The 14279-nt window shown below is 38.2% G+C and overlaps 1 protein-coding gene across 1 annotated transcript in view; it reads right to left on the bottom strand.

Annotated features, from left to right (window-relative positions):
• Nucleotides 1-711: 711 nt before the first annotated feature.
• LOC106058761 (guanylate cyclase 32E-like) overlaps nucleotides 712-14279 on the bottom strand; it is a 76274-nt gene continuing 62706 nt past the window's right edge. Inside the window, exons 7-11 of the mRNA XM_056021472.1 lie at nucleotides 7457-7647; nucleotides 6517-6652; nucleotides 4193-4344; nucleotides 3024-3123; nucleotides 712-903 (exon numbers count right to left, since the gene is read on the bottom strand). Of these exons, the coding sequence (XP_055877447.1) occupies nucleotides 794-903; nucleotides 3024-3123; nucleotides 4193-4344; nucleotides 6517-6652; nucleotides 7457-7647 (689 nt within the window). The 3' untranslated portion in view covers nucleotides 712-793. The remainder of the gene's footprint in view (nucleotides 904-3023; nucleotides 3124-4192; nucleotides 4345-6516; nucleotides 6653-7456; nucleotides 7648-14279) is intronic.

Genomic DNA, 14279 nt, shown 5'->3' with positions numbered 1-14279 from the left:
ACCTTTGACAGTTGATGTATATCGTTTGGAAAAGAATTACTAGTTCGTTGGCCACACTGGAAAAACTCTTGTTTGACCGTTATAATTTTTCAAAGTATAAAAAGAAATACATTTTTTAATTTGGCGCGAGAACTAGAAAAAACATTTGTCTTGAACGACTATATGTCTTTGGGTAGTTCCGCATTCATTCACAAGTTCAATAAACTAATGTTCAGAAACGCCGTCTAATGGCCTATCATTATCTTATTTTATGAAATAAAGACGTTACTTCCAACAAGAAGGTGATCACTTAGATCTTAACATTCGCTAGACCACGATTCTTTCTCGGGGGGAAAGGAGAGGGGGAGGTAATGGGGAGGGGTACATCTACTTTTTGTTAGTTATTTAGAGAGAAACAATCGCTCTATAAGGTGTATGAACGAGGTGTTGTCTTTTTTTTTTAAAGTATTTGTTACAGTTTTTATTGCTTTAAATATCAATTTATCCTTTATGAAGCTGAATGTGATCTAGAGCTTAGTCTATTTACTTCCTCGAATGCTGCAAGGATTCAAGAAGTCTTTCCACTGAGCTTTGCATCACAGTTCTTCTATTAATATTCCAGTGAATGCTGTCTATATAACACGGTATTCAAAATACGTCTATTGATTTATTCAATTCTTTACTGAATACAAAGATATAATCGCAGCGATAGACATCAACTGTTAAATTTCTAGGAAAATCGTTAGAGCAGTATTCGTGATCAGGGTTCAGACTCCATGAAGGAGTGACTTCAATAGAGGTATTGTAATAAATTTTAAAAAGATGTCTTCAGTACTGCTACTGACCTATATAAAACTGTCAGAGTAATGAGCAGGATCAGGCCGAGACTCCCAAGACATCCTCCAATAATGGCAGGCGTGATATCTGGAACAGAAGAAACAGGTCACAGGAGGTCATAATAGTTAGTGTACAATTATAACGGGCGTCAATGATGTAGTTGTAGCCCCTAGCTCTTGTAGTTGTCAGCCCCTCCTCTTTTCTTAACGCTATAAGTCGTAACCCTCCATCCCCCACCCCCCTTTGTTATATTGCCCTCGGTTGAGATTGTTACAAATTTTAAGGTTGGTAATAGGGAACGAGAGAGAGAGAGAGAGAGAGAGAACGAGAGAGAGAGAGAGAGAGAGAGCAGTGTGTGTGTAAGTTTGAGCTGTTATTATTTTTTAAGATTGAAATATCTTTTGTGTTCGATGTGAACTTGTTTCATTATGTTCGTGAAAGAACATTCATTAGAACGAACATCTTGAGGACGTGTTCATCTCGCTCTTTAACTCAACTCATGTTGCTCTCCTAGTTTTGATATATCTCCGTTTTTTGTCAAGAGAGCTAAATGGTATAAGAGAGGGGGAGAGAAGGAATTAAAAAAAAAATCTTAATTAAAAACCTGGATCTTTTGAGCTTTAAAAAAAAACACAACGAAAGAATTCAAAGCAAGTATCCAATGACTTTGTAAATAGAGATATTGTTTTGATCTTAAGCTGGCCCACCGTGACGTCACGTATAGTGTTTGAAAGAAATTTTTTAAACGATTTTTTGAAAGGCCAAGCTGACCCGCTTGATGTTTTAGTTTGAGACTTTGAGTGTACTTCTGGATCTTAAGAAAGTTTGTTAAAAAAAAAAATACATGATGGAAAGTAAATAGACCTTTCATGTCTAAAAAAATGAAGTTTTTATTCGCCTATTTAAATCTTATCTTACAAATTACTGACACATAGCTTCTAAAAAGAAAATCGTTACTTCCTACGCATATCTAGTCGTGCATGTATTTTAAAAAACTTAAACTTTTATAAGTCATTGGTTTCGATGACTGATTCAAGCAACCCATTCCATGCTTTAATGACGCTGGGGAAGAAGGAGCACTTGTAGGAATTCGTGACAGAACATGCAATAAGAAATGTGCCTCTATCTTTGTGTTGTTGTTTGTTTGTTTTTTTTTTGTTTTTTTTTTTTACTGTATTTTATCAGGTTTTGTTTTCCTACTTGTAAGTTTTGACTTATTGTTTTATTACTTTTTTTTTTCTTCAGTCGTGTGGCCGAGAGGACAAAATCGCTTGGCTCAGAGGGGGCTCGAGTTTGAATCCCGACTCAGCAGAGCTGAGTTTACTGAGCGCCTATAGTCTAGAGACAACACGGAAACCTTCTCCCAGATACCCCCTCCCCACACACACACACTTGTCCGCAAAAATATTGGACCATAACGCACTGAGCTTGCAGTAAGCTTGAAAGTTGCGATTTAGAAAAGTTTTCAAATTTAGTGATTTAAATGACAATATGGTTTATTAGTTGCACATGTGCCTTCATTATCAGGCACAGAAATTCGAAGGATATATTTTATAAAGCGCTAACAATTAAATCGCTAAAAAAAAAACTTCTCGCACTGTGTCCTTGACATTCTCGAGACATTCAAACAAACTATTAAGTTCTGCTCCATTACGAAAGTTAGCATCAGAATTTAGGAACTTAGGCGATGATAATTAAGAACTACATTATCAATTATTGAAGACCAGCTGGGGACGAAGGTCAGATAGTTCAGGAAGATCAGTAAATGAAAGACAGATAGTCCTGAAAGGTCAGTAAATGAAAGACAGATAGTCCTGAAAGGTCAGTGGCTAAAGGACAGATAGTCCTGAAAGGTCAGTGGCTAAAGGACAGATAGTCCTGAAAGGTCAGTAAATGAAAGACAGAAATTCCTGAAAGGTCAGTAAATGAAAGACATATAGTCCTGAAAGGTCAGTAAATGAAAGACAGATAGTCCTGAAAGGTCAGTGGATAAAGGACAGATAGAAATAGAATCTCGAAGGACTAATTCCAGATACAATTCATTGCCAATGGACAAAAGGTCATAGAGAACTAATGGACAGATAGAACAAAAGACAAATGAACGAAGACAGTACTAAAAGGTCAATGGACGAATCCCATGAAATAAGACCCGATAGAACAAGTTTTTCAACGATAGTACCATTTCAATAACACATTCTAGTACTTACTTGTTTCCTCCGCCACTCGGCACCATTCATTGTAGTAGCCACACAAAGGCTCGTCCAGCGGCACGTTGTCCCCAAACACGTCTATGTCCATCAGGAAATTCTGTCAACACAAAGAACTTCTCGTGAGATTTGAGTTCAGAGGAACGTGTACTGAACAGGGACTATAACACAAACAGTAGAATTGAAAACACGTGTTTATAAGGGGAGTTAGTGTTGCCCAGAATCTCGTGGTCGGCCTCTGAGGGTCAGTCGTATTCTCACGTAATTTACGCTCAAGCTTACACTTTAACTGCACGAAGTAATTGCTTAGAAACAAAACAAAAAAAACCCATAGGGACTTGCCGTAGAGCTTAAATAGCAGCCGAACCTTCGGAAAATTTTGTGAAGCTATACGCCCTTCATCTTCGCCTATCCCTTAGACAGTTTGACCTTTGGGGCAACACACACGATCTGTTGACCGTCTCCATTCCTCTCTGTCTTTAGCCTTTGATAGAATCTCATTCAATGAGAGGTCCCTCCATTTTTTATGTTATCTTCCCATCGCCCTCTATGTCTGTCTTTTCATTTTCCTGGTATTGTTCTCTGTAGGAAGGTCTGCGAGAGCCCTGAGGACCTAATGATATGGCCATAAATTTATAATTGCGTTTTTTCGACAGTAGTTAGCGGGTTATTGTCCAATCGCTGCACTAACCCTGTCTCTACTCTCTTCGTTTGTGATGATGTTTTTATATGGGATACCTAGGATCTTTCTGTAGTATCTCAAATTCCTCAGCTGTAGTATATCGTAGACACAGTTAATGAATACCAAAACTGTGTATGTCTATATTTTTCAGAAAAAAAACAGCTTGAGTATTCATTCTTTAAGCTGTCAAGTATTAAAGTTTTGGCAATTTAGTACATACTTTTTTAATGGAAATAAAAAAGCAAACTTTGTTAGTTGATATTAAGATTGTATTTTAATTATTTGTCAATTTTATGGTGTGACATAATCACATACTATATAGCTGCTCCTTCGTGATCGAAGATGAGCACATTTCTCATTTCCCATGAACTCGAAGATGACTGTAAAGTCCAATCCTCGCTTTAAAAAGCCGCCCGCATACTGTGGCATGGGGTGGTCTTGGTAACATACTAATTAGTGCACAGCCATAACACCGTCAGCTACTCACCACCAGTTTCCTGTCTTTGATACTTCTGATAAATCTCCCCACGGGTTTGAGTCCATGTCCGTAGCTGTTATTCATTGGCTGGAGGGCAATCACTGTATAGTTCGCCTCGGCGTCGCCGTTCTCGTCAAGGTAAACCTCGTGGCCTTGAATACCTAGTGAGACCAACGCAATTCAATGAGGGAAACAAAATTTAAGACAAGCAAGAATGTATAAAGTGTCTAGGTAGATGATAATTGTTTTTACAAAGCTGATATCAACTCACTCTGTTTGATACGAATTGAGTACACGTTAGTTCTCTCACTAGCCAGTCTCGGATCAAGTGGAAACTTTGCAGCTATTCATTGATTCATTATTTTATCAATCAGTCGTAGTTAATTAATTTTGTTTAATACTTAATCAGCACTGGTTAAGGGATGATAAGCCATGTGTAGAGATTTAGGTCGTCCCTTAAAAAATTTGAAACTAACAATCAATGGTTATAAAATCTTCATTTTTTTATAAGCGCTTGTCTAGCAAAGTGGTAAGCGTATCGGCCTTCCATTAAGTAGGCCTGAGTCTTTAATTTCCAATTCAAGTCGAGTAAGTTTTTAAAAATTTCTTTGAAAAGACAGCAAGGAAACCTGATCTTAGAAACAATCTTTTTCCCCTGCGCCAAACTGATCCACACAAGTGATCAGACCATAGCGCTTTGAGCAAGTTAAAAGTAAAAGCATGAAATTTGCGTTGAACCAAAAAAAAAAACTGATAAAAATATTTCTAATTGGACAAATGTATTATTGCTATTGTAGTTTTACTACAAATTAATTGTATTATTGAAGCATAAAAAATGTTAAAATTACACTTAATATAAGCTTTGTCTGTCTGTTTTGTTAGCTTTTTTTAAAAAGTATTTTTGAACGTGATATTGTCTATAGGGCAGCTGTCTCCTTTTCACTTATACAACACACACACACACACACAGATTAGTAAATGTCTGGTCGACTCAGTTTTAAGTAAAAAAAAAAATTATAAGTTTACAATTTTAAATGCCCTAGTAATACATTTTGCAGATTTCCTCAAAATTTAAAAGCTTCTAGAAGTAAAACTTTTGTTTTTGTCTATCACGTATGTGCAGAAAATCGTATGGAAGAATATTTATATATAAAAAGTTGTTAATGTCCTGTTCGAGTTTTGCAATTTTACATATTTTATTATTACAGAATTTTATTTTTCACCAAACACCTCGATGACTAGATAGGTGAGATGATATAAATATTTATAATAGAAACCAAAATAAGGAAATCAAATCACGTTATTTGTATTATTAATAGCAGCACTTGACCTGATAAATATAGCTTCCTTCATACTTAGTACCATTCGTTGACTGACATTACAACGTTGGTTAACTAGGTCTGTCATTGAGAGTGTCATTAACAAGACTTGACAGTACATTTCAATCAACCACATCCACTCTGTATTGACTAACAAAACTAATCTGTTATCATTATTGACTTTAGGTTTGCTTTAGTTCACAACATTGGAGAAATAGCGAAAATTGAGAAAGACCAAAACGTGACGACCTACGTTTGATGATAGACACTATGGGAGCTCAGTCAATAGAGACAATGGGAGCTCAGTCAATAGACACTATGGAAACTTAGTCAAACACTATAGTGAACTTAAAAGGGGTCCCTACAACACATATCATAGAAAATTTTGGGAATATTTTAATTTCTTATTCTTTTTATCAGAGTGAGGTACTGCTAATGATCTATTAATCTTCACCCTTGGAAGTATCAGAGAACGAGTTGAAGCTCAACAATGTAGGCCCTATTGTTTATAATATAGTGGTTTAGAGAGTAGATAAGCACTTGTGGTCTTTTGGTTTAAAAATGTAATAGAGGTTTCCACGACTAGAAATATGTCAAACAAGTAAACATAGATTTCTGTGGTGGCTGCCATTATAATGTGTTGATATTTATAGAATGGTGTCTGTGTCTATAGAATAATCTAAGAAAGACCTACCAAAAACAACAGTCTGCACACGGTTTCCATAACTCACAGATTTACAGAGAGAGTGTTTCGCCTAAGTAAGCATTGCTACTGAACATCGTAAGTAAGGAAAAGAATGAATCTCTCTCTCTCCCTCTCTCTCTCTCTCTCTCTCTGTATGAATGAATGTATTTAGTGCATTTATAAGTGTGTGCGCGTGTCTTTGTGTGTGCATATGTGTGTGTTACTGTGTTTAATTGTGGGGGGAGTTTGTGTGTGCGTGTGTGAGTGTGAGAGTGTTATGTTGTTGTCTAGTTAAGACATAATGGAGACAGAGACAGCTCTAGTCTTACTTTGAAACGTTCGATCTCGAAGTTTGTTAAAGACAGCTGCGCCATCTTTTGGGGTCTTCCCTTCTGCAATGACATCGTGTAGAGCCTTGGCGTAGACTAAGACAGAGTCATAAAGGTAAGCGGCGTAGACTGGAATCTGGGGAGTAAAAGCAGACGCACAATAATAGAAAGGAATCAAGAAGCATTGAAATAGTCGAGTTCATTTATTTATTCAAAATTTAAGGCTTACTAAGTAATTATAGCCTACATCAATTCATTTATTTGCTAGTAAAATGGCGTTAAACAAATTTGGTTTTATAAAATAAAGCACTCATGCAAAGTACATACACAAAGTGCAGTAAATAGAATAGATAAATTGAAATGTGGGATGTGTGACTGAGTGTCCTAAACCTCTAGGCCGTCTTTCCCAGGTTTCATTGGTAAGCGCCTAAAGACATCGCGGTATTTTTCTTTTAGAAATCTAATAATAAGGCTTGTCTTCGAGTCCGAAGATTAATGAAGAATGCAGTATTTCCCGTGGCTACGCAGCCCCAGCTGAGACCTACATATTTTGCCACATCTAGCATAGGCATAGCCATGGTCAGCCGGTGGTCGATTTAGATTTTCTTTTCGCCGGCAACTTCTGTCCTCGGCAGTGGACTTTGTCTTTGTCTCCAATGTTTAATCCTCGGCCTTAAGTGATCGAGAAGCGAGTTCAAACCTTTTGGTTCATGTATTGAGAAGATCCTCAAGAGGCAAAACTAGAAGGGCTTAAGAAATCATCAGTTGACTCTACAGAATTGTGTACTACAAGACATGCCCACTCTTGCGGAGGAAACACTTGGAGACTTTGAGACACACTTGGAGACCTTGGGACACACTTGAAGACTTTGAGACACACTTGGAAACTTTGAGACACACTTGGAGACCTTGGGACACATTTGGAGACTTTGAGACTTACCTGAACTTTTATCCCAAGCAGTATGTCTCCAACAGATCTGGTCAAGTTGACCGGAGGTCTGTACAGGTAATCCCTGACCGAGTTCTCCCAGCGAGTGTAGTTTGGGTTAGTGATTGGCATATTGATCAGCATAAACACAGACCGCCAAAGTTCGTATGAGTGGTTGTCTCTGTTTCCAGCGAAATCCGTGGCTGTGGACATACACAAAATGTGGAACAAATTTAACAAACAGTATAATTGGAGGGAGGCGCAGTGGTAAACACTTAGCCTCCGAATCAGAGGGTCTTGGGTTCAAATCCTGGTGAAGACTGGAATTTTTAAATTCGGGATCTTTAGGGCGCCTCTGAGTCCACCCAGCTCTAATGCGTACCTGACATTAGTTTGGGAAAGGTAAAGTTGGTTGGTCGTTATGATGGCCACTTGACACCCTCGTTAACCGTGCCCCCCCCCCCTTTATATCATCTGTCCTACAGGCCACATGTTCTGAAAGGGGAGCTTTGCTTTTTAACACAACTGGAATAAAAACTTTATCTTTAATGTCTAAATGGCTCAGACAGGGGTGTAGCTTATATACTTTGTAGAGAGATCAAGAGAAGCTGAATTATTTGGACGCTCTAAAACTGTATTTACATTCATACTGTTACAAATTAACAGTGACAAGAAGAGGTAAACGTGTGACCCCAGCGAGATGACACAGCAGCGAGTGTTCTCTGGAATCTACGTGTATAAACAAAGACAGGATGTGACGTGCCCTCACGTGTTATTCCAGAGGACGTACTGATCTACGAAAGGGGGCAGTGTTACAAATGAACAGTGACAGTTAGAGGTCACTACGTGTGACCTCGGCGAGATGACACTGCAGCAGGTGTTCTCTGGAATCGACATGTATAAACAACGACAGGATGTGATGTTTCCTCCCGTGTTGTTCTAGAGGATACTAGCAGTGTTTTTGCAACAATGGACAAGCGATTAGGGACTCTATATAAGCCAGAGTTAATGTGAAAGTCAGTCGTGAGTGAGTCGTCGGTACTGTTGTCTACTGTGCGAGACAGTAGAAGAGAGATGTGTACGACTCGATGCAAGTTAACTAGGGTAGAGTTAACTGGAGTGGACTACTGTCGTTAAAGTCTATACAGCGAACTACAGTGGACTTGAGCCGTTACAGTCGATACAGTCGATGTAAGACGTGTGCGGCTCTGATTCGGTAGACTTGAGTACAACTTGGTTCAGCTTTGGGAGACCTGGAGCGACACTGGGAAGTGTGTCGTTGGTCTGTTCTGTGGAATACGGCTCGATGCAAGTTGAGAAGAGATGAATTGCAACGAAGTGAAGAGATGAATAGCAACGAAGTATAGCTAACTGTAAACTGACAGATATTGTACAGTCTTCTACGCTACATGTTACAGTGACGATTTGTTAGAGTTAATAGTCATTAAAGTTATATGAAACTGAAAGTTGAGTCGTCAAGTTCTTTACAGTGTTTTTATTTGTGTGCCTACTAGTACATTTAGCCAGAAGATTCAGAAATACGTAACAATACTATCAGTCTGTTACAGGAACTAGATATTGAAAAGAGAAAAAAAAATCATAACTTTCGAGATGAAGAGAGATATAAACGTATGAAATAACTTTATGTATTGGCTTAAAAGTAATATGATATTGGAACTCAAACTTGGGTTTTCTTTTCAAAGCATCTGTAATAGCAGATCTGAATTACGCCCCGTTCACATAATCCCCCTCCCATGTGAGGCAGCACAGAGAGACTGCCTTAGATCTGACATCTTGAAGTTTCTGTCACAGAGCTGTAGGAGTCTCATCCCCCTTCATCTCCAGTTGCACTTCCAAAAGTACACCACCTAAACTAAATACTTGGCAGGAACTGATTTTTCAACTCGGGTGGTGGAGGTAACCTACACCGCCTGGCTGCTAAACTGATGGTATAAAGTTCCAATCGAGATGGTTCGATTAAATATGACTAACTTATATTGTAGAATAGGCTTCGATAGAACATGAAAACTTATTGAAAAGAGATTGGATCAAATCTTCCTAGAAACACGCAGTCTTTTTCTGTTTTTTTAATGGCTTTTGTATAGCGAAACTTTTATATTCTAAGCTTTATAGTCCAAACCCTATTGTGGACCACTGGGCTAGGGAAGGGTATCTGTGAGATGGCTTCCGTGCTGCCATTAGGCGCTCAACAAACACAACTCTGCTCGAGTCGGGATTCGAACTCAAGCCCCACAGTTAGGTAAAAAATTTAGATCAATATTTATTTACATTAGTAACATTTGTTCATACGATCAACTGGAATCCACTGGATTTGGCTAGAGGAGTAAGTGGGAGTCAGCTTTTGTATTTGAGACAAGAAATCTGGTTTTGTTACAAAATTTGATTCTATTGGTATGCAGTGTGAGTGTTTCAGCTGATGTCTCGAAAACAATTGACTTTTGACAGCATGTGCTGTGTATAAAAGAATGCAATACTCTATATAAGGATATAGAGGGAGACAATTACTCGGTGTGATTACGAAATATCAAGAACTGTATAGATAGAAAGTGAGTCGAGATTTGATTTTGTTTTGTAACTCCTTTAACAACTGAAGTTACTTTTTGGTCTGTTTCTTGTACACTGATCTTGAAAACTTGTACATAATTGTTCATGTACAAAGTGTATTTTTTGTTCTTCAAATTTTGTCAATTATGTGTGGAAAGTTAAGTAAAGCGTCTTCATATTATAACTAACTAACAACTTAAAGACTATTTTATTGGCTTCCATAACATAAGGAGCACAGCATACTAGATATCTATTCCATAGTGCCCGGTGTGATTTATTACAAAACTTTCAACGGCTTGCAATTAGTCTCAGATGTTTGGAAAGAAAATTAAATTATGACTTTTATCTAGCGCTACTTTCATGCTTATAACATGCTCATAGCTCCTTGGTCCAATCTCAGTTGTGGACCAGTGGGAGAAGGCTTTTCCGCGCTGCCTTTAGGCGCTCAGTAAACACAACTCTGCCCGAGTCGGGTGTCGAACCTCGAGCCCCCTCCAAGCCAAGCTAAGTTCAAGCGCACTTAGCCTCTCGACCAAGCTTCCCAATTAAAATTAATTTTTCTCTACGTTCACTTGTTGATGTCAATGTTAAGTTTATAATTAGATGAACACTTTCCATTGAGATACAAATACGCTTTTTCAATATCATTCTTACAAAAAACACAACATAAAATAGAAGTCTACTTCTAAAACGTCTTGTCGCCGTGCCCTTTAAACGAGCAATGCTTTTGACAAGTCAAGTATTGCCTGTTATGACATGATTAGGTATTAGTTATTTGTTTCGGTAATAGGGTAAAGTTTTACTTAGCGATGACGTAAAGTTGGTTAAAAAACAAGAACGCTCTAAGTGACGCTAAAAGAAGACGCTTCGTGTAGAGCAGTAGAATAGATATACAGATTTACGGACATAGCTGACATCGGACGATTCCCTTCTTGATTATTAAATATATTTATAGAACAACATCAGCGTCGACTACATATTTGATTGTTTCGGCCTTTCGCCGGTGTTACTGAAGTAGTTTGAGTTACGCATTACTTCCAGTCAGACGTAGATCTACACTAGATATATTTCCAAGAATCAACACCACGCGGAAGCCTTAACAGCCACAGCTGCCGTGTAACACGACGCCAATACAGATATAGGAAATGCGTTTTATTTAGATCTAGATCTCATTTAAAAGACAAATCAATCTGTCATGAAGCCAAACCTTTCCTGAATATATTTTTTTTTAAATCTAGAAATACCCAGAGAAGAATGATGGAACACATAAACTTTGATCTTATTCTCAAGTTTAGAAAAGATTTGTTTATCAGTTATCTCATACATGTCTACAGTGAATGGGGCATAGAGACAAAAAAAATAACTTTGATCAATTTTAGCGTCATACATGATTTAATGTCACGAATATATACTCGCTCGAATAATAAATATAGGCCTTGCAGATTTGACGCACATGTAATAAGACAATATATATTAGAACACAAAGCTCAGAGCTTTATAAGAAAAAATGAAGCTTTTTTTTTTGCATGAAATTTAGTTTTATTCCGTAAGGAAGAGTTAGGAGAAGAGCAGACGTGGTATGGCCTATAATGTAACAGTTGAGACGCAAAGTTTTGACATGATAGGTTTAATTAATTAATTGGCCTCCATCAGTCGTAGAACGACTATAGTTCATCTCGAACACTTTTTCATATGGCTGTGGAGCCCTAATTTGGAGAGACACTCCCGTCCACATATATTGCAGGTCAAGGTGGCTTTCGCTTTGGTGGTAGAGGAACCGGCCATTTTCCGTGTGGCACGCTTTTCTTGAAGAGTCGAGGCCCATGTTTTCTCGCTGTCCATAGCTTTCTTGGTCACCGTCTCTCTCCAACTAGTGGGGTCTAGGGCTATGTCTTCCCACTGGTCAGTATCAACGTTCACTGGTTTTTAGTCCCGTTTTATTACATCCACGTAACGGAGGTGGGGGGCGATCAGTTTTATTTGAGCCAGAGGCAAATTGCCCGTACAGAATTATTTTCGGGATGCGATTGTCCTCCATCCGGCGAACATGCCCGAGCCAGCGCAGGCGGCGTTGCCTGAGGACTCTAAAGATGCTGGGAATGCCCGTTCTCGAGAGGATCTCAGTGTTACACACTCTTTCTTTCCATGTTATTTTCAAGATGCTTCGAAGACAGCGCAAGTGGAATGAGTTTAGGTTTCTCTCTTGCTTTGTGTAGGTAGTCCACGACTCACTGCCGTACAGTAGCGGTTTAAAACATAAGAAACAGAAGACAAGTTTCTGGAGATGTGACATGGCTACTTGATTTTAGGTCTCTGGCAGCAAGGGTGACCATTGGAGTGGGAAAGCCTCCAAAAGTCCCATGCCTACATGTGAAATTCTCCTATGAGTTACAGATTATCATATACAGTGGTCATAAGGACTGCTACATCGATTTTAGCTTTGTCATCATAGGAATCCTTGGGTTTAGGCCTCTTTTCTTTGCCTCTTTTTAAGCTTTATATGCCTCTTCTTTGGACCCTCCTGCCTCTTTTGTTGTTTTTTTTTTTTAAATTAAATTTTTTTATTTGATTTTTATTTTGTATAAGTCCTCACTTTTCGCAAATATTAAATTATAAAAAATTAACAAGAAAATTTGAAATATGATTAAACTATACTTAATTAGTAAGTAAAATAGTGAATCTACATCGATGGTAGACACGGCCATCAATCGGCAGGCTATCCAGTGCCTTTCTTGGCTCTCATTCTACTTTCTGTGGAATCCTCGGTTGCCTAATTAATACTAGTAATGAAACAGAAAGACAATTCAAGATAACTTAATGGTTTTTTTTATTAATTTATTTGAATCATGCATCCCACCTAGGCTTTTATCTCACTAAAAATGCATGATCTTCGGAGTTTTGAAGGTCAGTGTCTTTATTTACTAGTAAAGTCCAACATTTCTGGGACACATAAACACACAGAAGTTTTTATGGATGGTGTGATGTCAGTACTCAGTCATTCTCAAACTGTGGGGGAGGCTAGTGTACACGGGTTCTGTTATCTTGTTGTCATAGAAATATTTAGGCGGACCAATGTGCGGTTGTTATCAAATACACTGTTCATTAAAATAGACCCGCTGGAGTAGATCAATTACTGTTTTTTTTTTCCACTTTATTTTCTAAAAGATACATTGGGAAAAAAAACGAATTTTATGGTATGGTATCACAACAACAAATGTAAAAACTTTGTTCAGAAATTGTTCATAGTTCTTTTTCATTTGCTTTCATTTGCTTGTCCTTTTTCCTGCCCTAGACGCGTGACAGTCCGCATACTACCCACATGGGCATGCATCTCACACGAAATGCATGATCTCAGAAGTTTTGAAGGTCAATGTCTTTATTTACTAGTAACGTCCAGCAGTTCTGGGACACATACACACAAGGAAGTTTTTATGGATGGTGTGTTGTCAGTACTCAGTCATTCTCAAACTGTGGGGGAGGCTTGTATATACAGGCTCTGTTATCTTGTAGTCGCAGATATTGGACCATTAGCGGTGGTCGAAAAATCAGTTTTCCATGTTCATTACAAGGTCGAAGATTCAAAATTATTTCTAGTTAATGATTTCGTTGGATCGTTTACCAGCTGACAGGTCAGCCTGAGGTCCTATTGGTCTGATGTTTTTATGTCCAACACCCAAGGCTGGGCTAATCAACAATGTTCCTGGATATCACGGTGCGGAACTCCACAAGTGGATAGACTGGTACGATTTCCAGGTGTCAACCTATCGTCAACCCAGGACTGAGGCCAAACAAAATCACGGTGAGCTCGTAATGAGTTTAGAGGACTATATCTAACCTATGTTTAATTATTCAGTACATATTGCCTGGTCTGGCGATAGTTACACATATTTTATATCTATATTGCCGTGTATAAAGTATTGCTAATTATCTCATCTGTAAATATTACACATATGTTTTAGGATTGGTGTTCGGTGTACTTCTTGGCTGAAAAATTATCTCCCTCTAAAATATACATTACACACTGCAACACTGCTGACTGAAGGATATCTATTTGAAAAGGGTTTTCAAAAGAAAACATCTAACAATTAATGTTTCTTTATGCTACAGTATAACCTCAATTATCCGAATTAATTGAGAACGGTGTCTATCCAGATGCCCGGATAACCGAATATATAAACTGTCCATTTCACCGACAATGAAAGGAAATTTATATGGGGGGGTATCGCACCGTACGTAAACCTAAAATTCAAGTGAAATACTCGTTTACATG

The sequence above is a fragment of the Biomphalaria glabrata genome, chromosome 2 (assembly GCF_947242115.1).
Source record: "Biomphalaria glabrata chromosome 2, xgBioGlab47.1, whole genome shotgun sequence".
Classification (NCBI taxonomy): Eukaryota; Metazoa; Mollusca; class Gastropoda; family Planorbidae; genus Biomphalaria; species Biomphalaria glabrata.
This window is presented reverse-complemented; position numbering and strand designations above follow the sequence as displayed.